This window comes from Pan paniscus, chromosome 16, assembly GCF_029289425.2.
Source record: "Pan paniscus chromosome 16, NHGRI_mPanPan1-v2.0_pri, whole genome shotgun sequence".
Lineage (NCBI taxonomy): Eukaryota > Metazoa > Chordata > Mammalia > Primates > Hominidae > Pan > Pan paniscus.
Window position 1 is genome coordinate 79,102,215 of NC_073265.2, and position 26,911 is coordinate 79,129,125.

At 45.0% G+C, this 26,911-nt stretch overlaps 1 protein-coding gene across 2 annotated transcripts in view; it reads left to right on the plus strand.

Moving 5' to 3' along the window:
* Window positions 1-23,801: 23,801 nt before the first annotated feature.
* The window catches only part of TICRR (TOPBP1 interacting checkpoint and replication regulator), a 52,193-nt gene continuing 49,083 nt past the window's right edge, over window positions 23,802-26,911 (plus strand). The window contains exon 1 of one of the 2 annotated variants that reach the window (XM_003820426.7): window positions 23,802-24,573. In XM_003820426.7, coding sequence (XP_003820474.4) covers window positions 23,920-24,573 — 654 coding nt within the window. In that variant the 5' untranslated portion in view covers window positions 23,802-23,919. The remainder of the gene's footprint in view (window positions 24,574-26,911) is intronic. The other variant, XM_008973886.6, reaches the window with a different exon arrangement.

The following is a 26,911-nucleotide window of genomic DNA, read 5'->3' on the forward strand; positions in this document are numbered from 1 at the left end:
TGTTTCTTTGAAGTTCATTGTCTGAAACCCTTGTTGCATTCAATTCAGGAAGGCAGTAGTTCCACTTTTTATGGTATGAAACGATGAGTCAGAAGAGTTAGTCCACCAAGGGGCAGACTCCAGTCACAGGGGTTTTCTTTTCTTCTCTTTATCCTCTGCCTAAGACAATACTCAAGATATTCACATAATAACCACTCTGGTTTTTCAGCTTCTACGGATACAATAGTGTCTTTCAAATGTCTGAATAGTCCAGCGGGTGTGGTGGTGTGCACCTATAGTCCCATCTACTTCAGAGACTGAGGCAGGATGATTGCTTGAGCCCAGGAGTTTGAGACTAGCCTGGGCAATATAGCAATACCCTGTTTCTAAAAACCAAAAACAAAACAAAACAAAAAACAACAACAAGAAAAACTCTGAAGAGTCTAGATCTCTACTTATTTCATCTCAATCTTAGGATGTGGACACAGAATTTTGCGTGCCAACCTTCAGCCATGTTGCTCACATTAACGCAGCTGTTTTAAAGGGGAGAGGTGATCTGACCTATTTTATTACTTTTCCTTAGGCAGAAACTATGGGCCTTAGTGACATACAAATAACCAACCATAACTTGGTTACAGCTTTCAGACAAGTGCAGTGGGCAGCCCTCTTGAGTCTGTTAAAACAGCAAACAGGTAGAATTTCTGGCCACAGAGAGAGAGAGAGACAGACCACATATCAGGCACAGTTTGCTAGCTCATTTGTTTCCCAAGAGAAAGAAAGGAAAAAAATCAGTAATGGTACGTAACTGTGGGGAACAGCAGGTGCTTTAGGCCAAACTTATTCAAGGGTCTGCTGAAACACTCTTGTTCTAGCATGGAAGTCACATAAATTTTACGTGCTACTCCATGATATAGCAATATATCTTTTCTCAGCATTTTTAAATAGAAAATTTTAAACATAATGATTTTACAGTCAAAATTCCTATACCCATCACCCAGATTGTACTATTAATTTTTACTACATTTGCTACGTCTCATCTCTATCCATCCATCAATCCACTTTACTTTTTATGGATCCAAAAATCTATTGCAGACATCGACACCCTTTCCCCTAATTACTTCAGCATGGCTTTCATTAACTAGGGTTCAGTATTGTTTAATTTATTATTATTATTTTTTTGATACGGAGTCTTGCTCTGTCGCCCAGGCTACAGTGCAATGGCGTGATTTCAGCTCACTGTAACCTCTGCCTCTCGGGTTCAAGCAGTTATCCTGCCTCAGCCTCTTGAGCAGCTGGGATTACAGGTGCACGCCACCACACCTGGCTAATTTTTGTATTTTCAGTAGAGACGGGGTTTCACCGTTGGCCAGGCTGGTCTTGAACTCCTGACCTCATGATCCGCCCACCTCGGCCTCCCAAAGTGCTGGGATTATAGGTGTGAGCCACCTCGGCCAGTCTTGTTTAATTTTTTGAGGTGAAATTCATAAGCAAAAAAATGCAGCATCTTAAGTGAAACTTTTCCAAATTTTGACAAATGAATAAACCGGTGGAACCCAATCCCTACCAAGATATAGAGCAGTACCTAACCCCATTACCATTACCTCCTGCCTCTTCCTAGTCAATCCCTGCCCCACCTACCAGACAAAGCCACTCTTGTAATTCTTTTCCTCCATACGTTAGATTTGTCTGTTCTGGAACTTTATATAAATTGAATTATATCGAACATTTTCTTTTGTGTAAGGCTTCCTTCACTAAACGTAATGATTTTGAGAGTCACCTATGTTACCACATGTATCTGTAGTTTGATCTTTTTTATTCTGAGTAGTATTTCATTGTGTGACTCTAGCACTGTTACCCATTTTCCTATTATTGATGCACATCTAGGCTGTTTCCAGTTTGGGGCTATTATGAATAAGGTTGCTATAAACATTCTTGTACACGAAATATACTCCCAATGTTGTGCGATCATCACCACCGTCCAACCCATATCATAGTTTCATCTCAGAAAACACTTTTCATTTGACCCTACACTTTTGAAGAATGAATTCAAAATGGATCCTCTAGCCCTTTACTCTTAAACCACTTGGCAGCCCTAGAATTCACAGTGTGATAGAAATCTTTGCTCATGCTCCCATTAGCTGGTCCAGGTCTCACTGGTTTAGCCCAGCTCAGGGTTGTGAAACTGCAGGTCCACAGTCCTGAAGGGGACGGTGTGGCTTCCTAGGAGGGTGGGGCCTCAGCTGCAGCCCTCCCCTCTGCTCTGGCCAAGGCTCTATTAGGAAGGTTGCAATCCTGCTCGCTCCCCGAAACTCAAAATGAGGTCTCCATTCCTTCTCATTCCTTCACCCGGCACCTCACAGCTCCCCTGAACCTCTATAAGCCCCTCTGAGTATTGTGTTTGTGGTGAGGGGAATTTGAGCTCCTTCCTCAAAAGTGAGGCTAACCCCCATTGAGGGGAGCCAGAGGCTGATGGCCATCAGGGTGTGGCCTGCTCCCACCCTGGCTGCCACACTCTGGTTCTTCGCAGCGTAACTAGGATTCAGAGAAGGTGTTCGATTTTATACAGAGTTTCAGCCTGAGTCTGTGTTAGCCCCATCTCCTGACAGGCTCCCATGAGGAGACTGGGCGGCCTCCCCAGGGGACCTGCCTTTTGTCCTTGGGTTCCCGGATCGGTGAATGGACCCAGTGTTCCAGATCATTCTCACAGGTGAGGGGTTTCTGGGCTCTGTGCAGTCCTGATAAGACAGGCCTGGGCCGCACCTCACTGGCTGTAGCCACGGCTCAGCTCCCCTGGCTAGAAAAAGGAGGGCCAGTCCCACAACGGTCTGGGATTCCACTGGCCTGTAGACACTGTTTGGCCAGGGAGTACTGCTGGGGTAGGAGGGGGTGGAGCATGAGGAAGAGCATAGGGTCCGAGGCCTTAGGCTAGCAGGGGTCAGATAGAGGACAGGGCACCTCTCTGACCACTTCTGTACCCCAGTCCACCTCCACAGCCTCTCTGAACCACAGTCCTGGCCCCTGCCCCGCAGTCAGTAGAGGGACCACTTCATCAGCTGTGTGATGCCTAGCAACGTATCCTTTCTGAGCTATAAAAGCGGGGACCTAAAAAAAGACTCATCCAGAAGAGTTTTTGGAGGATCAAATACAAATGCTCCTCAGCACAATGCCAGGGACTCAGAAAGTGTGTGGTCAACTTTATTTTCCTGTTGCTTTCTTCTCTATAACAGCTTTTCACAAATTGCTCTGGCTTTACAAAGGAAGCTAGGCAAGCTGGAAGATCCCAGAAGCAGAAGGAACGCCGCTCCTGTCTCTTCATGCCCAGAAATACTGCCACAAATGGATGGCTTCCCCCAGAGACCACCAAGTACCACTGGAGTAGACCCTGGGCAGAGTGGATGCTGTAGAGAAAAATCCATGTCCCCAGGAGACCTGCCCCTTAGCTAGACCCACCAGGGACACATATTCTTCATGTGACTGTCAGCAAAACTTCACAGACCTGAGACCTCAAGACTCCCTGCCCAACTGCAGCAAGAGTGGTCCAGATCCCTCAGCTGCTTTTTCAAAGGAGGGGAAGGATATTTTTGTCATCATCACCCTCAAATAGAAACTAGAGTCTTAGAACAAGGGAGCCGTTTACTCACATGCCCAGACCCCTCCCCCAGTCCAGTTTAATTAGAATTTCTGGGGATGGGGCCAGCTTTGGGTATTTTCTTAATGTCCGTAGGTACTTCTAATGTGTAACTAGGGTTAAGAACAACTGGTCTAGTCCAACCTCCTCATTGTAGGGATAAAAACACACAGGGGGGAAAAACAGCCCTAGAAAGCTTAAAATAAATAAAATATTTAAAGTGACAGACTATAGCGCAAAGTACGTGCCTAAAAGATGGACACTGTTATCCTGTCATAATTAGAAATAGTGCCCCAGACACGGCTGGTTTCATGGTCATGTGACGTGTATCATGGCACAGGCTCGCATGCTTCGCAGGCACCTGTGCTTTGTTTCTTGCTCTGATGTTGCCATCTTGAAATTCTTAATTTTTAAACAAGGGGTCCTGCATTTTCACTTTGCACTGGCCACAGATCACACAACTCTTAAACACAGAGTAGATCATCACTGCATTAAAGAAAGGTGGCTCAGGGCCAACCCTGTCTCTTCATGCCCACAAATACTGCCACAAAGGGATGGCTTCCCCCAGAGACCACCAGGTACCACTGGAGTCCTAAGACCCTGTGCAGAATGGATGATGTAGAGGAAAATCCATGTCCCCAGGAGACCCGCCCCAGGGCTCAGGGCTCAGAGGCTGCAGGGTGTGGGGCAGGGAGGGCTGGGATGCAGCTTCCTCTGCGCATGTCCCCTAGCCTGGCTCTCTACCGCCACAACGCTGGGCCCTCCATTGCCCAAGGAACTCCCTTCTCCTCTCTACTGTATCAGGGCAGAGGCTGTCCTTGCATCTCCTGGGGGAAGCAGTGTAGACTACTGGAAAGAGACTGGGATCAGTCAGGCCTGGGTCATAACTTCAGCACTCCCTCTTACTGGCTATGAGAGGTCCTCTGAGCCTCAGTTCCTCATGTGTAAAAGGGAGGAAATAGCCCGGGTGTGGTGGCTCACGCCTGTAATCCCAGCACTTTGGGAGGCCGAGGCGGGCAGATCACCTGAGGTCGGGAGTTCGAGACCAGCCTGACCAACATGGAGAAACCCCCGTCTCTACTAAAAATACAAAATTAGCCAGGCGTGGTGGCACATGCCTGTAATCCCAGCTGCTCGGGAGGCTGAGGCAGGAGAATCACTTGAACCCAGGAGGCGGAGGTTGTGGTGAGCCGAGATCGTGCCATTGCACTTCAGTCTGGTTAACAAGAGTGAAACTCCATCTCAAAAAGAAAAAAAAAAAAAAAAAGAAGAAATAATGCCCGCCTTGCAGAACCACTATGAGGAGAACCCAGCACATCATGACTGTCCCACCAGATGCTGGAAATATGTGAATTCTCTTCCCTTTACAGGGAAGAGGGAGAAACATCTTTCTCCAAAAGAATGGGGCCCCAGTGTTCCAGGTGCAGCCTGTCAGTCACCCAGGGTCCTTTGTCTCCCTGGGAGGCTCAACTACAATCAGTTCCCAGCCTTCTGCTTGTGTTATGAAAACTAAGGATAGGCAGTTCTTGGGAAAGGTTTAATTCCAGAGTGGCATGCAGGCTTCAGAGCCCTTTGTAAAGAGTTGTTGCTGCTGCCCTCTAGTGGTAACTTGTCGGTATCTGCACAAATTCCCAACTTCCTTTGGGTAAGTAATGAATACTTAATAACATACTACAACACAATTTAAAAAATAATTTATTGAGTCCCTACTCTGTTAAGAACTAGGGATATGAAGACAAATAAAACACAGTTCTTTCATTCTAAGAATTTACAGTTTAGAAAATGCGGCAAACTCTTAAAGAGGTTGCTTGAATATAACCCAATATGATAAGGTTTTTTCTTTTTTTTGCCCAAAGGAGATAAGTTTTGTGTCTTTTTATTATTATTTTTTAGTCTGTAAGACACAATCTTTATTCTTTTTTTATTATTATACTTTAAGTTCTAGGGTACATGTGCACAACGTGCAGCTTTGTTACATATGTATACATGTGCCATGTTGGTGTGCTGCACCCATTAACTCGTCATTTACATTAGGTATATCTCCTAATGCTGTCCCTCCCCCCTCCCCCCACCCCACAACAGACCCCACCCTGTGTCCAAGTAATGTCCAATGTAATGTTCCCCACCCTGTGTCCAAGTGTTCTCATTGTTCAATTCCCATCTATGAGTGAGAACATGCAGTGTTTGGTTTTCTGTCCTTGCGATAGTTTGCTCAGAATGATGGTTTCCAGCTTCATCCATGTCCCCACAAAGGACATGAACTCATCATTTTTTATGGCTGCATAGTATTCCATGGTGTATATGTGCCACATTTTCTTAATCCAGTCTATCATTGATGGACATTTGGGTTGATTCCAGGTCTTTGCTTTTGTGAATAGTGCCTCAATAAACATACATGTGCATGTGGCTTTATAGCAGCATGATTTATAATCCTTTGGATATATACCCAGTAATGGGATGGCTGGGTCAAATGGTATTTCTAGTTTTAGATCCTTGAGGAATCGCCACACTGTCTTCCAAATTGGTTGAACTAGTTTACAATCCCACCAAGAGTGTAAAAGTGTTCCTATTTCTCCACATTCTCTCCAGCACCTGTTGTTTCCTGACTTTTTAGTGATTGCCATTCTAACTGGTGTGAGATGGTATCTCATTGTGGTTTTGATTTGCATTTCTCTGATGGCCAGTGATGATGAGCATTTTTTCATGTGTCTGTTGGCTGCATAAATGTCTTCTTTTGAGAAGTGTCTGTTCATATCCTCTGCCCACTTTTTGATGGGGTTGTTTGATTTTTTTCTTGTAAATTTGTTCAAGTTCTTTGTAGATTCTGGATATTAGCCCTTTGTCAGATGGGTAGATTGTAAAAATTTTCTCCCATTCTGTAGGTTGCCTGTTCACTCTGATGGTAGTTTCTTTTGCTGTGCAGAAGCTCTTTAGTTTAATTAGATCCTATTTGTCAATTTTGGCTTTTGTTGCCATTGCTTTTGGTGTTTTAGACATGAAGTCCTTGCCCATGCCTATGTCCTGAGTGGTATTGCCTAGGTTTTCTTCTAGGGTTTTTATGGTTTTAGGTCTAACATTTAAGTCTTTAATCCATCTTGAATTAATTTTTGTATAAGGCGTAAGGAAGGGATCCAGTTTCAGCTTTGTACATATGGCTAGCCAGTTTTCCCAGCACCATTTATTAAATAGGGAATCCTTTCCCCATTTCTTGTTTTTGTCAGGTTTGTCAAAGATCAGATGGTTGTAGATGTGTGGTATTATTTCTGAGGGCTCTGTTCTGTTCCATTGGTCTATATCTCTGTTTTGGTACCAGTACCAGTACCCTGCTGTTTTGGTTACTGTAGCCTTGTAATACAGTTTGAAGTCAGGTAGCATGATGCCTCCAGCTTTGTTCTTTTGGCTTAGGATTGTCTTGGCAATGCGGGCTCTTTTTTGGTTCCATATGAACTTTAAAGTAGTTTTTTCCAATTCTGTGAAGAAAGTCATTGGTAGCTTGATGGGGATGGCATTGAATCTATAAATTACCTTGGGCAGTATAGCAATTTTCACGATATTGATTCTTCCTATCCATGAACATGGAATGCTCTTCCAGGAGATAAGTTTTAATAAAAACAATGATTCCCACAGCTTCTGGTTCTACACAAAATGGAGTAGACACATTTATTCCTATTCTTCCCATTATGTAAAGCTAAAAACTCTTGAATATCATATAAAATAAACATAAGAAGACTCTAAAAAGGTTGAGGGGAAAGGAGACTGGCTGGGGAACTTGGGACCCAGGGAAAGACACAGCAGGAGTTCTCTGAGTTTTCTTTTTCTTTTCTTTTTTTGAGGCAGGGTCTCATTCTTTTGTCCAGGCTGGAGTGCAGTGGTGTAATCATGGCTCGCTATAGCCTCAACTTTCTGGACTCAAGCAATTCTCCCACCTCAGCCTACCCAGGAGCTGGGACCACAGGCATGTGCCACCATAACCCGCTAATACATTTTAATTTTTATGTATGTATGTATGTATGTATTTTTTGAGATGTAGTTTCACTCTTGTTGCCCAGGCTAGAGTGCAATGGCACACGATCTTGGCTCATTGCAACCTCTGCCTCCTGGGTTCAAGCAATTATCCTGCCTCAGCCTCCTGAGTGGCTGAGATCACAGGGGCCTGCCACCACGCCTGGCTAATTTTTTATATTTTTTTTAGAGATACAGGGTTTCACCATGTTGCCCAGGCTGGTCTCAAACTCTTGACCTCAGGTTATCCACCTGCCTCGGCTTCCCAAAGTGCTGGGACTATAGGCGCGAGCCACGGTGCCCATTTTTTTTGTAGCGATGAGGTCTCACTATGTTGCCTAGGCTGGTCTCGAACTTCTGGGCTCAAGCGCTCCTCCCACCTCAGCCTCCCAAAGTGCTGAGATTCAGGTGTGAGCCATGACACCCAGCCTCTAGGTTTTAATTTTGCCTTAATTATATCTTAACTGGATCCTGGAGAAGCTGACAACTTAATACAACAATGGACACAGACAAGAGAAGCCCCAAGAAGGGCTGCTCTCTAGTCAAGCGACCAGGAAAGGAGCAGCCTAGCAAGACAGAAACTTTTAGCCAATAATCACTCTAGTGCAGCCAAACTCCACAGAGTAAACAAATGGTGGAAAAGCTGAGTGGGAGCCTGGACTTCCACCCTCAGACAGCTGTAAAGAGGCGGCCCCTTCTTCTGCCAGGGTGGTGTCAGAGAAGGCTAAGTGGAAGGCTGGCACTTTTATCTCCATTCAGTGGCAATGAGGCCCAGCCCCTGCAAAGTCAGTGGAGGCCACTTGGGAAACCACATCCATCCAAAGGTTAGGATGCTCTCTCCCTCCCTGCTGGGACAGTGGCAGAGGAGGCCTGGCGGAGAGCCACGACTTTCACCAAAACCAAGTGAGAACGAGGCACCCCTCTTCCTCCCTGCCTGGAGGTGGTCAGAGAAGGCCGAGTGGGAAGCTGGAACTCCCTCCATCTCTCTGTGGTAAAGAGGTTCACCTACCCGTGGTGTCAGTGGAAGCCCCATGGGGCCAGGCAGAAGTGGCACAATATTTTCGAATATTGTTTTGAGAACTGTTTTGTGTCTAGAAGTTTTATGTGAAGAATTCTACATCCAGTGAAAATATCCTTCAGGAATAAAGGAAAAATTAAGGCATTCTCTACTGAAGGAAAACTAAGAGAGTTCATCACCCCCAGATACCTACTTCCTAAAAGAATGGTTAAAAGGGCCAAGCGCGGTGCCTCATGCCTGTAATCCCAGCACTTTGGGAGGCAGTGGTGGGTGGATCACTTGAGGTCAGGAGTTCAAAAATAGCCTGACCAACATGGTGAAACCCCGTCTCTACTAAAAATACAGAAATAAGCTTGGCGTGGTGGCACACGCCTGTAATCCCAGCTACTCAGGAGGCTGAGGCAGGAGAATCGCTTGAACACAGGAAGTGGAGGTTACGGTGAGCCCAGATTGCACCATTGCTCTCTAGCCTGGGCAACAAGAGCGAAACTCCATCTCAAAAGAAAAGAAAAGAAAAGAAAAAGAAAAAGAATGGTTAAAAGAAGACTTTACAGCAGAAAGGAAATAATGAAAGAAGGAATCTTAGAACATCAGGAAAGAAGAAAGAACAATGGGGAGAGTAAAAATATGGTCAATACAATAAGCTTTCATTCTCTTCTTGAGTATTCTAAATGTTTGATGGTTGAAGCAAAAATTGTAATATTGCCTAATGTGGTTATCAATATTTGCAAAAGAAATATTTAAGACAATTATAAGTGGGAGAGGATAAAGAGACTTAGAAGGAGGCAAGCTTTCTTTCTTTCTTTCTCTCTCTCTTTTTTTTTCCTTGAGAAAGAGTCTTGCTCTGTTGCCCAGGCTGGAGTACAGTGGTGTGATCTCAGCTCACTGCAAGCTCCGCCTCCTGGGCTCAAATGATTCTCCTGTCTCAGCCTCCTGAGTAGCTGAGACTACAGGCATGCACCACCACACCCGGCTAATTTTTATATTTTTAGTAAAGATGAGGGTTTCACCATGTTGGCCAAGCTGGTTTCCAACTCCTGACCTCAAGTGCTCCACCTGCCTCAGCCTCCCAAAGTGCTAGGATTACAGACATAAGCCACCGCACCTGGCCAAAAGGAGGCACACTTTCTATACTTTACTATACTTCACCAGGAGACCATGGTAAGTTATATGTACATAATGAATACTTAGATAAAATACTAAAAGAAAACTATACAAAAGAAATACGTTTAAAAACACAATTGATAAATCAAAATGGATTTTTTTTTTAAAGTTCAAGTAACCTGGAGGTAAGCAAGAGGTAAAAAAAAGAGAAAAAAATCAGAAAAACAAACAATAAGATGGCAGACTTAAGCCCTAATAAATCAATAATTACCTTAAATGTAAATAGTTTAAATATATCAGAAGACAGATTGGGAGAAAGGATTTAAAAAAAACATATGACACAATATGTCATTTACAAGAAACTCATCTCAGATATAATAATATATGTAGATTGACAGTAAAAAGATGAAAAAAGACTCAAACATCTTAATTAATTCTAAATCAACAAAGTATAGCTATGTTAATAACAGATAAAGTACTTCAAAGCAAATCACCAGGTCTAGAAATGGATACTGCAGAATGATAAAGGGTCAATCTACCAAGAATACAAAGATACACACAATTCTAAATTCGTACGCACCAAACAACAGAGCTGTACAAATATATGAGGCAAAACTGATAGAGCTGAAAGGAGAAACAGACAAATCCACAATTATAGTTGGAGACTTCAACATTTCTCTCAACAATTGATAGAACAGCTATACAGAAAATCAAAATATAGGCCGGGAGTGGTGGCTCATGCCTGTAATCCCAGCACTTTGGGAGACCGAGGCAGGCAGATCATTTGAGGTTAGGAGTTGGAGACCAGCCTGGCCAACATGGTGAAACCCCATCTCTACTAAAAATCCAAAATTTAGCCAGGTGTGGTGGCAGGCACCTGTAATCCCAGCTACTCGGGAGGCCGAGGTGGGAGAATTGCTTGAACCTAGGAGGCGGAGGTTGCAGTGAGCCGAGACTGCGCCACTGCACTCCAGCCTGGGTGACAGAGCAAGACTCCATCTCAAAAAAAAAAAAAAAAAAAAAAAACTCAAAATCAAAATATAGAAGAACTCAAAAACACCACTAACTAACAGGATCTAATTGACATTTATAGAAGAACACTCCACCTCACAGCAGCAGAATACACGTTCTTTTCAAGCACCCATGGAACATTATACCAAGATACACCATATCCTGGGCCATAAAATGAACCTCGATAAATTTTAAAAAAACTGAAATCATACAGCATATATTCACCAACCACAATGGAATAAAACCAGAAATCATTAACAGAAAGATAACAGGGAAATCTCCAAACACTTGAAAACTAAATACACTTCTAAACAATCCTAGGGTCACAAGAGGAACTCTCAAGGGAAATTTTTTAAATGGAAATGCATGAAAATGAAAATATAATGTGTGAAAATTTGTGAGACACAACTAAAGCAGTGCTAAGAAGAACGTGCATGGCACTAAACTCATACATTAGAAAGGAGGAAAAATCGGGGGCTAGGCGTGGTGGCTCACACCTGTAATCCTAGCACTTTGGGAGGCTGAGGTGGGCAGATCACTTGAGCTCAGAAATTTGAGACCAGCCTGGGCAACATAATGAAACCCCATCTCTACAAAAAAATAGAAAAAAATTAGCTGAGCGTGGTGGCACAAGCCTGTAATTTCAGCTATTCAGGAGGCTGAAGCACAAGAATCGCCTGAGCCCAGAAGGCAGAGGTTGCAGAGAGCAGAGATCACACCACTACACTCCAGCCTAGGCAGCAGAGCCAGAACCTGTCTCAAAAATAAAATAAATAAAAAGAAAGGAGGAAAATATATATACATATGTGTGTATATGTATATACATTTTCCTCCTTTGTGTGTGTGTGTGTGTATATATAAAATATATATATATATAAAATACCATATACGATTGTTTTAAAAAAGAAATATTTTGTAATCCCAGCACTTTGGGAGGCCGAGGTGGGAGGATCACGAGGTCAGGAGATTGAGACCATCCTGGCTAACATGGTGAAACCCAGTCTCTACTAAAAAATACAAAAAATTAGCCAGGCTTGGTGGCGTGCGCCTGTAGTCCCAGCTACTCAGGAGGCTGAGGCAGGAGAATCGCTTGAACCCAGGAGGTGAAGGTTGCAGTGAGCCAAGATCACACCACTGCACTCCAGCCTGGGCACCAGAGCGAGACTCTGTCTCAAAAAAAAAAAAAGTATTTTAGATACAAATCTAGCAAAACATGTAAGTAACTTGTATGTTGAAAACTACAAAACACTGAAAAAATATCCAAGAAGACCTAACTAAGTGAAGAGATACACATGTTCTCATACTGGGAGGATCATAGCAAAGATGTCAATTCTCCCCAGATTGATTTGTAAGTTTCAAGCACTTCCAGCAAGATTCTTTCTAGATATAGATAAGCTTATTCTAAAATTTATATAGAAAGACAAAGGAACTAGGATAGCTAAAACAATTTTGAACAACAACAAAGTAATAAAGTGCTAGGAATCACACTACCTGCTTTTAAGATTTATTATGCAGCTACAGTAATCAAGACTGTGTGGTACTAGCAGAGAAAGACACATAGGTTAGTGAACTAGCATTAAAAACCTAGAAATAGGCCATACAAATATGCTCAATTGATTTTTTCTAGCTTGAAGATTTTTTATTATAATAAATACAGATAATATAAAGCTAACCATTTTAACCATTGTATTTCTTTTTATTTTATTATATATACATATTTTTTCCTTTTTTTACACATAGGAATATTTTAACCATTTTACTTATTTTTATTTTTATTATTATTATTATTTTTCGAGACAGAGTCTCACTCTTGTTGCCCAGGCTAGAGTGCAGTGGCGCGATGTTGGCTCACTGCAACCTCCACCTCCCGGGTTCAAGCAATTCACCTGCCTCAGCCTCCTGAGTAGCTGGGATTACAGGCGCCCAACACCACGCCTGGCTAATTTTTGTAGTTTTAGTAGAGACGGGGTTTCTCCATGTTGGCTAGGCTGGTCTCAACCTCCTGACCTCAGGTAATCCGCCCGCCTTTGCCTCCCAAAGTGCTGGGATTATAGGCATGAGCCACCGCGCCTGGTCTACCTTTTATTTTTATTTTTTTTGAGATGGAGTCTCGCTCTGTTGCCCAGGCTGAAGTGCAGCGGCATGATCTCGGCTCACTGCAACCTCCGCCTCCCGGGTTCAAGCAATTCTCCTGCCTCAGCCTTCTGAGTAGCTGGGACTACAGGTGTGTGCCACCATATCCGGCTAATTTTTGTATTTTTAGTAGAAATGGGGTTCCACCATGTTGGCCAGGCAGGTCTCAAACTCCTGACCGCAGGTGATCTGCCCACCTCAGCCTCCCAAAGTGCTGGGATTACAGGCATCAGCCACCACGCCTGGTCTGATTTTTTTTTTTTTTTTTGAGATGGAGTTTCGCTCTTGTTGCCCAGGTTGGAGTGCAATGGCACGATCTCGGGTAACTACAACCTCCACCTCCTGGGTTCAAGTGATTCTCGTGCCTCAGCCTCCCTAGTAGCTGGGATTACAAGCATGAACCACCATGCCCACCTAATTATGTATTTTTAGTAGAGACAGGGTTTCTCCATGTTGGTCAGGCTGGTCTTGAACTCCCTACCTCAGGTGATCCGCCCGCCTCAGCCTCCCAAAGTGCTGGGATTACAGGTGTGAGCCACCGGGTATCCATAACAAAAAGAGAGAGAGAGAGAGAAACTTGATCTATAATTATAATTCAAAAGTTAAAAAGAAAAACAACGAACTCATGTTGTCAGCCAGCCCATATCTATCTCACACAGTTGGAACAAGGACTGGACATGTGCAATAAACACTATCATTTATAGGGTGGAAGAAGAGGAAGAACACTACACTCACTGGGCCACAGCATACCAAGATCCTGGCAGGGAGATATTTTGAGCTCCCTTGATCTAAGGGTAGTTTTTACCCCTGAAGAGGCCAGTTTCTGCTCTCTGACCGTAGCTATCCATGCCAGATCCTCAGTTTTTCCTTATCTTGTCTGACTTCACTGGTAGGGCCATTAGGGGTTATGGCTTTCTGGGGGTCTTACCATCTATTACACCCTACGTGGGATTCTGGTGGTCCAAGGTCATTATTTTTATGCAAACAAAGACTCTTTTCCTCAGTTCAAGCTTTTATAGTTCTTTTTTTGTGTGTGAGTTTTCTAGTGTACACACACATTCACACACAGACCATTTAAAAATCTATTTGATTGCATTTAGCTCCAAGTGTAATTAAACCTCTCCTCAACTCATTCTGGCTATTCTTTCTTTTTTTTTTTCTTTTTTTCTTTTTTTTTTTTTGAGATGGTGTCTTGCTCTGTTGCCCAGGCTGGAATGCAGTGGCGCTATCTCGGCTCACTGCAAGCTCCGCCTCCTGGGTTCATGCCATTCTCCTGCCTCAGCCTCCCAATGGGACTACAGGCGCCCGCCACCACGCCCGGCTAATTTTTTGTATTTTTAGTAGAGACGGGGTTTCACCGTGTTAGCCAGGATAGTCTCAATCTCCTGACCTCGTGATCCGCCCGCCTCGGCCTCCCAAAGTGCTGCGATTACAGGCATGAGCCACCACGCCCGGCCCATTCTCGCTTTTCTTTCTTTTTCTCATCTTAATTAAAATATCTTGAGTTTACTAGTTGGCTGGGACACAACACTCGCCACCTCGCCATACTTGTTTTTTTTTTTTTTTTCTGGAGCAGTTTAGCCAACTGAAAACAATTTCAATCCAATCAGTGATGTAAACCGAAGGTATGAGAGCCATAACCCAGGTTCGATTTTTGCTTTTTTACAGATATGCTTTTCAGGGGTAGAAATTCCATGCTATTAGGCTGTTCTTAAACTTTTCCATTAGAAAAATGCCATAGGAATGCAGAAAAGGGTGTGGTAATTCCGCCTGGGGAATTCAGGAAGAGCGAGAGAGAAGCTACAGCCAGGCCCCTCAACACAGCCAGGGCCTTTCTCATGGCTGCCTGGCCAACTCGCCTTCCACTCTCCGGAGAAGCTGCTTTAACCTTCTCCTCTTTCCCCCAACTCCCACTCCTCCAACTCCCCGCTCACTCAGTCTTGCCTCCTTCCTCAGAGAAAGTTAAAACTATCAGATGGGACACCCTCAAGCTCAGGTCATCCTCCTCATGTAGATTTTTAACCCCTTACAGCTCTGCATAGCCATAAGCTGACCCCATCTCCCACCCTTCCTCAGCCTTCCTAGTGTGTCTTCTGGAATTTGCAGTGCACCCCTACACAAACCCGCTGTGCCCTCCGTCTTCACTCTGAATATTCCCTTCACCTTCTTGCCTTGTAGGAAAACTGGCTGATGCCTGCAGGCAACCCTTCCCCTATGGCCTCCTCAAATGAGGGCTATTTTCCCTCTCATGATCCTCCTTCCAGTTGGCCTGAGATAGGGGTAGCTGTCCTCCCTTCCGGTCCTCCATAAACCCCCAGCCTTTTTGAAACAATTGACATTAGGCCACACCCTGCCTCTTTGTCACAGTCCTCTTTAGGTCTCTTCCTCATTCACTGAGTATTCTGGTCACGGCTAACTGTGTCTCTCTGCCACTGCCCCATCATCATTCTTCATACCTTCCTAGCACCCTGGGATCTGTGCAAACGATCCATCCAACACCTCAACTCCCAGCATGACAATCTCCCCCAATGTCCCAGCCTCCCTTGCAGCTAGGAGTAGCCATGTGACCCATTTCAGTCAAATGGGATGGAAGTCAAAATCCGAAAGGTGGGGTGGTTTCTATGAAAGCATTGCCTTCCAGGGTGTATGCAGCTTCCCTGGGTTAATGAGCCTGTGTAAACGGGAGGAGAACGGCACAGTCATTGGCCCTGACACAACTGAACCAATGACCCTACACCAGCAGCCACCTATCTTCAATCTACTTCAGCCACTCTGGTCCAATTTCCTGCCTTCACAGCTGAAAGAATTCCTAATAATTTCTCATCAATACTGCCTGTCCCTGGGTCCCATCCTCAAGCCACTCACCCTCCTCTTTTCACCCCTGTTCCTGCCCAAATCCTAGTGTGTCTAAGGCTGCTAGTTATTCCTCAATATCCATTCTCCCCTTCTCTCTTTTGTAACAGAACCCTAAAATTGTCACAGAGCCGACCCCGGACACAGCTACTGCACTGCCACAGTCCTCTTTCTCCCCAATGCTGTTTTTCTATCAGCAGCTTTTCATTTAATCTCTGTCATTTCCAACCAAGTACAAACACACTGCAACATCTCCTGCAATATTCTGATGTTAACAAAACATCAAAAACCCTTTCCTAAACTCCTCATGTCCCCTAGCTACCACCTCATTTCTCAGCTCTCCTTTTTATATTTAAAAAAAAAAAAAAAAAAAGCTCTGCTCAAGAGAGTGGCCTGTCCTCATTGCCTTCCTCTCCTCATACCCCCTCTGCCAGTGCCCTGATCCCTGGATGCCTGCCATTCCAGCAGAACTCCTCTTGTCAAAGCAATCTAGTGCCCGTCACCTTGCCCAACCCAACAGTCCATTCTCAGCCTTCATTTTATCCCACCTCACAGCAGCCTGTGGCAGAGGGAATCATGCCCTGTGTTCCTCCGCTGCTGCCTCCTTTAATCACTGAGAATTTTGAACATGTACAGAAGGAAAGAGCATGAGGTTGGGCGTGGTGGCTCACACCTGTAATCCCAGCACTTTGGGAAGCTGAGGCCGGTGGATCACCTGAGGTCAGGAGTTCGAGACCAGCCTAGCCAACATGGTGAAACCCTGTCTCCACTAAAAATACAAAAGTTAGCTGGGCCTGGTGGCAGCGCCTGTAATCCCAGCTACCTACTCAGGAGTCTGAGGCAGGAAAATTGCTCCAACCCAGGAGGCGGAGGTTGCAGTGAGCCGAGATCTCGCCATGGCACTTCAGCCTGAGTGACAAGAGCAAAACTCTGTCTCAAAAAAAAAAAAAAAAAAAAAAAAGGCAGGCACGGTGGCTCACGCCTGTAATCCCAGCACCTTGGGAGGCAGAGACGGGCGGATCATGAAGTCAGGAGATCAAGACGATCCTTGCTAACATGGTAAAACCTCTCCTCTACTAAAAATACAAAAAAATTCGCCAGGCATGGTGGCGCGCACCTGTAATCCCAGCTACTCGGGAGGCTGAGGCAGGAGAATCACTTGAATCCAGGAGGCAGAGGTTGCGGTGAGCCGAGATCGCACCACTGCACTCCAGCCTGGTGCCTGAGGGAGACTCTGTCTCAAAAAAAAAAAAAAAAAAAGGAAGGAGAGGGCATGAAACAATGAGACTCACATACACACCACTCAGCCTAACCACCTCCAACCCACGGCCAGGGAAGTCCTGCCCAGACTCACCTCTGCATCTTCCCCTCCCTATTATTTGGAAGCAAATCCTACACATTATATCATTTTGTTGGTAAAATATTTCGGCATCTCTAAAAGATAACTTTTAAAAATGTAAACAACTCTCTCATTCTTTTTTTCCCAGCTTCATTTTTAATTTTTTCTATCTATTACTTATTTATAGTTTCAACTTTTATTTTAGATTCACAGGGTACATGTGCAGGTTTGTTACCTGGCTATATTGTGTGATGCTGACGTTTGGGGTACAATTGATCCCATCACCCAGATAGTGAGCATAGTACCCAACAGTTTTTCAACCCTTGCTCCCCTCATTCCTTCCCCGCTTTAGTAGTTCCCACTGTCTGGTATTGTCATCTTTATGTCCGTAAGTATCCAGTGTTTAGCTTCACTTATAAGCGAGAGCCTGCTGTATTTGAGTTTCTGTTCCTGCATTAATCGGCTTAAGATAATGGCCTCCAGCTGCATCCATGTTGCTATAAAGGACGTGATTTCATGCTTTTTATGGCTGCATAGTATTCCACTCCCTCATTCTTGAAACCCATTTTTCACTGGATTTACATTCACCAAATTCTCCTGATTTTACTGTTTTAGTCATTTTGGGTTGCTTTAACAAGATACCATAAACTGAGTGGCTTATCAACAACAACATTTTTTTTTTTTCTCACAATCCAGAGGCTGGAAGTCCAGGATCAAGTCACCAGCAGACTTGTTGTCTGGAGAGGGCCCACTTTCCAGTTTATAGACAGAGGTTTCTAGCTGTGTCCTTACATAGTGGGTGGAGCAAACGAGCTCCCTTAGGTCTATTTTTTTTTTTTTTTTTTGAGGCAGGGTCTTGCTCTGTTGCCCAGGCTGGAATGAGGTAGTGCAATCATGACTCACTGCCGCGACTTCCCATGCTCAAGTGATCCATTTACCTCAGCCTCCAAAGTAGCTGGGACCACAGGCATGTGCCACCACTTCCAGCTAGTTTTTTTTTTTTTAATTTTTGCATAAATAGGGTCTTGCTCTGTTGTCTAGGCTGGCCTCCAAGTCCTAGGCTCAAGCAATCCTCCCACCTTGGCCTCCCAAAGTGCTAGGATTACAGGTGTGAGCCACCACACCTAGGGCCTATTGTAAGGGTACTAGTCCCATTCATGAGGGCTCTGCCCTTCAGACCTAATCACCTCCCACCTCCTAATACCATTACCTTGGTGATTAGGTTTCAACATATGAATTCTAGGGGACTACAAACATTCAGACCATAGCATCCTCCTATCCAAGTGGCCACTCCTCTTTCCAACCTCTCATCCAGGCTTGGGACTTTCAATGACAGCTAAGTACTCATCCCTTTCAAATTACCTCTGTGCCTCAATTTCTCCCCAGAGCTCCAGGTTCATTATCTTTTTTTTTTTTTTTTTTTTTTTTTTAGATGGACTCTTGCTCTGTCACCCAGGCTGGTGTGCAGTGGTGCAGTCTTGGCTCACTGCAACCTCCGCTGCCCAGGTTCAAGCGATTCTCATGCCTCAGCCACCCAAGCAGCTGGGATTACAGGCATGAGCCACCATGCCTGGCTAATTTTTATATTTTTAGTAAAGACAGCGTTTCACCATGTTGGCCAGGCTGGTCTCAAACCCCTGGCCTCAAGTGATCCACTGGCCTCAGCCTCCCAAAGTGTTGGGATTACAGGCATGAGCCACTGTGCCTGGCCCAGTTCATATATCTAACTGCATACACACCTGGCATCTCCGCTTGGAGGTCCATTAGGTATCTTCAAGCTAACATGGGTTAACTAGAACCTTTGATATTCTGCACCCTCCTTCCCATCACTTCCTCACTGAGTCTTCTCCACCCTTCATTCCATTTTCAGCCCTAAGCCTAGAAGTCATTATTCTGTTCCGCAATCTGTTTGCAAGTTATGTCACCTCCACATTCAAAATATTATATATCCAGAATTCAACAATAGTTCACCATATCCATCACTTGTACCAAAGCCACCATCATAAGCAGACCAGCGGTTTCCACATTTATTTGGTATTTTCCCTGATGAAGACAGAATTATACTTTATGTAATTTGAAATATATAGAAATAGAAGCTGACCCTGCACCCCTAATATATGTATATTTACTAACTGGCAAATTATATGCAGATACCTACTAATATGTATTATAAAACATAAAATAGAAATTTATAAAGGATGACATAAAGAGAAAATAGGCAGTTTTTAAATGTCTTGCTAATTGTGATAGCTTCATATGATCATTTTACCTAACATCTCAAGGCACAATATACACTTAGGTAAGGTTTGTGATTAACTATAATAAAAACACGCATTTCAAATAGGCTTTTTATTAATTCCACATTTCACTTGGCCACAAGTGTAAGATTTGATCAAATTGTCTTTTTTAATCTCAAAGTGTGGCTAAAAAAGATCTCATACTAGGAAAACAAGAATGTCAGATCCACCATTTTCATGTGATTTGCTTGTGGTTGCATTGTTAATATTAATAATACGACTTCCAACATACGACTTCTTAGCAGGAATCTTGTAAAGCCACTTGTTCTTTTTCTTTTTTTTCTTCTTCTTCTTCTTCTTTTTTTTTTATTGAGATGGAGTTTCGCTCCTGTTGCCCAGGCTGCAGTGTAATGGTGCAATCTTGGCTCACCACAACATCCGCCTCGCAAGTTCAAGCGATTCTCCTGCCTCAGTCTCCTGAGTAGCTGGGATTACAGGCATGCGCCACCACGCCCAGCTAATTTTGTATTTTTAGTAGAGACAGAGTTTCTCCATGTTGGTCAGGCTGGTCTCGAACTCCCGACCTCAGGTGATCCACCTGCCTCAGCCTCCCAAAGTGCTGGAATTACAGGCGTGAGCCACTGCACCTGGCCACACTTGTTCATTTTTTGAGACTCGTTTTAGTTAAAACTCAATTGGATAATCCTTCAATCCATTTAATCAGATTAATGAAAAATGCAGTAGTCACAAAACACTGGTACCCAATGAATGAGTGCATTGTCAGATAAAAAGTAAGAGAAACAGAAGTTCAATATTTTCTTCCTGCAAACAGTGGGTTGATTGCCTTGGGCACTTCCTTGTGTGTTAGCTCCTCCCTTTGCAAAACAGTCCCCAACATGGTCTGCAGCATGTCCTCACAGGTCTCACTGCTTCATTCTTGCCCCTACATATTCAATTTTCCACCTAGTAGCCAGAGCGCTCTTCTCAAAACACAAATCATATCAAGTCCCTCCCGTCCTCAAAACCTTCCCCTGGCTTCCTATCATTCTCAGTAGAATATCCAAGCTACCTCTGGGGTCTCCAGAGCCTCTCACTGGCCCCACTGCCTCCCTGGCCTCTCTCTCATCCCACCACCTGCTCACCACCACCCAGCCCCACTGCCCCACTGCGCTCCTTCCATTCCTCAAACTCTCTATGTTCCTTCCTGTCTGGGTCTTTCAAAGATGCCCCAATCACTTTTCCTCCCTGCTCTTTCCTGTCCCTATCTCACCCGCCATTGTTAAACTCCTGCTTACCCCTAAAATCTCAGTTTAAATCTCACTGCGTTAGGTTGTTGCTTATCCCTTAACACCTCAAGGCACAATATACACTTCGGTAAGGCTTGTGATGCAATATGTCACAAAATGCAATATGTGAATACGTTAAAGTTTAAACAAAAATCTTAACCGGCTCACCCATTGTAGTCCCTTATCCTATGCTTCACTTTCCCCTTAAAATTCTTTTCAGACCGGGTGGTGGCTCATGCCTGTAATCCCAGCACTTTGGGAGGCTGAGGTGGGTGGATCACCTGAGGCCAGGAGTTCCAGACCAGCCTGGCCAACATGGCGAAACCCCATCTCTACCAAAAGTACAAAAAATTAGTGGGGTATGGTGGTGGGCACCTGTATTCCCAGCTACTCGGGAGACTGAGGCAAGAGAATTGCTTGAACCCGGGAGGTGGAGGCTGCAGTGAGCCAAGATCACGCCGTTGCACTCCAGCCTGGGCAACAAGAGCATAACTCCGTCTCAAAAAACAAAACAAAACAACACAAAAAAATCTCTTTTCGGAAAAAAAATTTTTTTTCATATTATGTTCATCTGTATTATTATCTGTCTAATGTCTGATCCCCTACCTATTAGACGGGAAATTCCATTAGGGCAGGAATGCTGCCTGGTATATAGTAAGTGTTGCTGGATGAGTGAAATGAATGACTGGCATAAGGATGAAAGGTGTTATGAGCTGAGCTGTGTCCTCCCAAAAAGATATGTTGAGGTCCTGGCTGGGTGCAGTGGCTCACTTCTGTAATCCCAGCACTTTGGGAGGCCGAGGCAGGCGGATCACAAGGTCGGGAGATCGAGACCATCTTGGCTAACATGGTGAAACCCTGTCTCTGCTAAAAATACAAAAAAAAATAATAATAATAGCCGGGTGTGGTGGCTGGCACCTGTAGTCCCAGCTACTTGGGAGGCTGAGGCAGGAGAATGGCGGGAACCCAGGAGGTGGAGCTTGCAGTGAGCCAAGATCGCGCCACCGCACTCCAGCCTGGGCGACAGAGCGATACTCTGTCTCAAAAAAAAAAAAAAAAGATATGTTAAGGTCCTCCTATCCCCCAGCATCCCCCAGAATGTGATCTTATTTGAAAACAGGGTCTTGTAGAAGTAAGCAAGTTAAAATAAAGTCATTAGGGTGGGCCCTAATCCAACATGACTGGTGTCCTTATAAAAGGGAAGTTTGGACACAGAGACAGCCATGCACAGAGGGAAGATGACGGGAAGACTCACAGGAAGAACACCAAGAATTGCCAGCAAACATCAGAAGCTAGAAGAGTCAAAGGATGATTCTCCCCTAGAGCCATGGGGGCTGGAGGGGAGCAAGTGCATGCCAACACTTTGATTTTGGACATCAAGCCTTCAGAACTGTGAGACAATTTTTGGGTTTGATCCTTTGTTATGGCAGGCAGCCCTAGAAAACTCAACCAAAAGAGAAAATTGTTGTACATGAGGCAGTAATTGCTGAGGACTTTGATTGGAGAAGCCAAGGCACATAAAGGAAGTTGTAGCCAAAGCATATAAAGGAAGTTGTTCTGTTTCCAGGTGGAAACAGAATTACTTAGCAAGCAGAATTCAATGGTGTGGAGTATTGGATCAATCTCCCTAAACACATATTCAGGTAACCGACCTTCATTTTTTGTCCCCTTCTTCTTTCCAAATACCATATTCCACTGATCCTAGAGGCACATCTCACATCTCTGAAATCAGCCTGTTCACTGGTGTCCAGCGAGAGGAAGTGTAAAAAAGTTTCAAAAAAAATCACATGGAGAGACAATCACAAACAACTTCCGGTACACAATATTATATTAACAGTTTAAAAATATGCATATAAATGCATTTCTATCTATATATAACTTCTATCTATGATTATCTATCTATATATAATTCCTTTTTGTTGTTGTTGTTGTTTTTTTTTTTTTAGTAGAGACAGGGTTTCACTGTGTTAGCCAGGATGGTCTCGATCTCCTGACCTGGTGATTCGCCCGCCTCGGCCTCCCAAAGTGCTGGGATTACAGGCGTGAGCCACCGTGCCCGGCCTATCTATATATAATTCTATGTATTCTATCTATATAGCGATATATAATTTCTATCTGTAATGCAAATCTACATGTGATTTCTATCTATATATACATGTAGATAGAAAATTTAGGGAATTCACTGCAGGTGCTGCTTGCAATCCACTTTTAAAACCTAACATTACATAATAAAACACTATTTTAAGAAGCTGCACTAGGCCGGGCTTGGTGGCTCACGCCTGTAATCCCAGCACTTTGGGAGGCCAAGTCGGGTGGATCACAAGGTCAGGAGTTTGAGACCAGCCTGGCCAACATGGTGAAACTCCGTCTTTACTAAAAATACAAAAATTAGTCTGGGGTGGTGGCGTGCGCCTGTAGTCCTAGCTATTCAGGAGGCTGAGGCAGGAGGATCGCTTGAACCCGGGAGATGGAGGTTGCAGTGAGCCAAGATCGTGTCAATGCACTCCAGCCTAGGAGACAGAGCGAGACTCCGTCTCAAAAAAAAAAAAAAAAAAAAAAAAAAGGAGCTGCACGATGCTCCCCTTGGGCGTGTACCATACCTTATTTAACCATTCCCAAACTGTTTCCATTTTTTCTGATGTTAAATAAACTCTAAGATGTACAGACGTCTTTTATCTGGCTCTCCGATTACCTTCTGCAGATAAACTCCTAGAAGTTACTGGGGCAAAGGGAGTGAACCTTTAATTTTTAATAAAATTTTTTAAATTACAGAAAAAGCCGTAGTCGTCAGATTCTACTTCCTAGGCGGTCCACAGGGATTTCAACAAGTTCGATTCAAACCATCCCAAATTCCCTCCCGGCACTAAGTTTTCCTCGGTCTTGGGAAACGTGGCCCCGCAGTCCGCACTCACGACTGCGCACAAACGCTGGCCTCTTTCCAATGGCGAAACTTCTCGACACGCCCCCGAGGCACCACCTCTTTAAAATTTAAAACGAAGGCCCAGGCCAATGAATGCTAAGCTTCTCTCGGACCACAGAGACCCGCCCACCGTCACTCTCTCCACCAGTCAGACTGAAGTTTTCTCCACTGCCCCTCCAATCACCGCCAAAAATGGAAGTTGCTCTCGTAACTGACGTAAGAAAAGCAGCCAATAGGAGCAAACCTTGGAAACTAGCTCCCCCAATAGCAGCAGTTCCTGGAGAGCGCGGGAGCCTTTCGACCAGGGTCCCAAAGGAAAGCAGTGAGTGGTGCTGGTTCCCTGAAGGAAGGGACTAAGGGACGGTGGCGCGGGCCCGGACCGGGGCCCCGGGGCGGCGGCACGGCCGATATGGCATGCTGTCACAAAGTAATGCTGCTGCTGGACACCGCGGGCGGCGCCGCCCGCCACAGCCGGGTCCGGCGGGCCGCCCTGCGCCTCCTCACCTATCTGAGTTGCCGATTCGGCCTGGCCAGGGTCCACTGGGCCTTCAAGTTCTTTGACTCGCAGGGGGCGCGGAGCCGGCCGTCCCGCGTGTCTGACTTCCGCGAGCTGGGGTCCCGCTCGTGGGAGGACTTTGAGGAGGAGCTGGAGGCCAGGCTCGAGGATCGCGCCCACCTGCCCGGCCCGGCGCCCAGGGCCACCCACACGCACGGCGCCCTGATGGAGACGCTGCTAGACTACCAGTGGGACCGGCCCGAGATCACGTCGCCCACGAAGCCGATCCTGCGGAGCAGCGGGAGGAGACTGCTGGACGTGGAGAGCGAGGCCAAGGAGGCCGAGGCCGCGCTCGGGGGCTTGGTGAACGCCGTCTTCCTCCTGGCCCCCTGTCCGCACTCGCAGAGGGAGCTGCTGCAGTTCGTGTCTGGGTGCGAGGCCCAGGCCCAGCGCCTGCCGCCCACCCCTAAGCAGGTGATGGAGAAGTTGTTGCCCAAGAGAGTCCAGGAAGTCATGGTCGCCCGAAAAATCACCTTCTACTGGGTGGATACCTCCGAATGGTCTAAGGTAAGGAAGGTTACTGTCGTCTCAGATGGCGTGCACGGTGCTTTCCTTGCTAACCAGAACTTGGCAGCGTCCTTAGAACAGCCACAGACCCCGAATGAGACTAACATGACTATGCGTCCCTTCGGAAGGAAACAAATAAATAGGGACAGTTTTCACAACAAAATGGGTAGTTCCTCACTACCTACTGTTTAAGACCCCTCACAATTTGGGCCCTACGTGCCTTCCCAGACTTGATTTTCCTACACACTACATCTACTCTAGCATATTGACGTCCAGTCCAGAAAATCAACAGGTCTGGACTGCTTGTTTTGTGTTATGTGTGTTGTTCAATCTGCCTGGAATGCCAGTTCTCACTCTTCCAGGCCAGTCTTAACTTCACTTACCCTTTAAGGCTTCTTCTCCCAGTGACAACTGCTCAGTCCAGCGTCTGAATTGCCATACACATTTTGTGTGGCACTTAACCCTTTCTCCATATGTTTTGATTGTGCACATCTCTCACCCTCCATCTAGTCTAAAAATACCTCAGAGGCAGGCAGCAGGTTTTAACACAATACCCAGGGGTGTGTGTGTATATGTGTGTGTGTGTATATATATATATATACACACACACACATATACACATTTATTTATATACATATATATATTTATTTATTATTATTTTTTGAGACAGTGTATGTCGCCCAGGCTGGAATGCAGTGGCTCACTGCAACCTCCACCCCGCCGGGTTCAAGCGATTCTCATGCCTCAGCCTCCCAAGTAGCTGAGACTACAGGCCCACGCCACCACGCCTGGCTAATTTTTTTGTATTTTCAGTGGAGACCAGGTTCCATGCTGCCCAGGCTGGTCTCAAACTCCTGGCCTCAGGCAATCCGCCTGCCTTGGCCTCCCGAAGTGCCAGGATTATAGGTGTGAGCCACCACGCCCAGCCACCCAGATGTGTATTAAACGTTGTAGGTGCTCAGTCAGTATTTGCTGACTAAATGAGTACATTCTTGCAAACTTAAAGTCTTAAATGGCTAATTTGCATTTTTGTTGAGGCGGTGAGGCCCCCTGCTCCTGTTAAGTGCTAGGATAAGTATATACTTTTGCCTTCATCCTTCTCATTGCACTTCATTTAGTCAACAAATGTTCATTGAGAAGCCAGTAACATCTGAGTGCCTACCACACTGTTTGAGCTGCTGGGGACATGGTAACCAAAGCAGGGAACAGATTAAATAGATAAGCAAGTGACAATTTCAAATCATGCTCTGGAGAAAATAAAATGGGGTGAGAGGATGGGAGTAGAAGGTGGTTATTGTATACAGAGTGGTAGTGAGGGAAGGCCTTTTTTTTTTTTTTTTTTTTTTTTTTTTTGAGACAGAGTCTCGCTTTGTCACCCAGGCTGGAGTGCAGTGGCGTGATCTCGGCTCACTGCAACCTTCACCTCCTGGGTTCAAGCAATTCTCCTGCCTCAGCCTCCCAAGTAGCTGGGATTAGAAGCGGGCGCCACCAGGCCTGGCTAATTTTTTTTGTATTTTTAGTAGAGACGGAGTTTCACCATGCTGCCCACCCTGGTCTCAAACTCCTGAGCTCGGGCCAACCTCAGCCTCCCAAAGTGCTAGGATTACAGGCGTGAGCCACCGTGCCTGGCAGGGAAGGCCTTTTTGAGCAGAGAATTGAATGGTGAAGGAGGAGGAACTCAAAGGTAGGTAAAGAACAGTCCAGGTGAGGAGACAAGCAGGTGTAAGGATTTCAGCTGGAAATGAACTTAGTTTGTTTCAGAAACAAAAAGGCAAGGAGTGCTGAGACCTAGTAGGCAAGGGGAGCAGTGTGAGAGAAAGTCAGAAAGCAGGAGAGGCCGACCTGTAGGGCCAAGGTCAAAAATGTGGATTTTGTTCTAATTAATTAATGGGAAGGCTTTGGAATGTGGTTTAACCAGGTGAAAGATGTGATTCCACTTAATGGAAATACATGTCACTAACCCAGGAGTGAGTTAAATTGCAAGATTACAGATGGAAAATGAGCAAGCATTTAAATAATAATATGGTATGTTAAAATTTTCAAAGTGCTTTCACATGCGAAGCCCAAAAAAGGCGTGGCAAATGCAAAATAAGGCAGCAGTGGTTTGTCAAGAAAAGGAAGGGACAAAAAGTGTTTAAGGGGATGGTAAACATTTGATGGGGAAAATGGAATCCTAGATATATTAAAATTTAAGGCAGCCAGTCAAGCCTTAGACACAGTATACAACACATTGCTCAGCTGGAAACAATTGATATCACATCAAAGACTTTCTTCTGGAATTTTATTATGTTAAATACTGGCTAGAAATAAGTTAGATGGGGCTTGATGGATCTTGGAG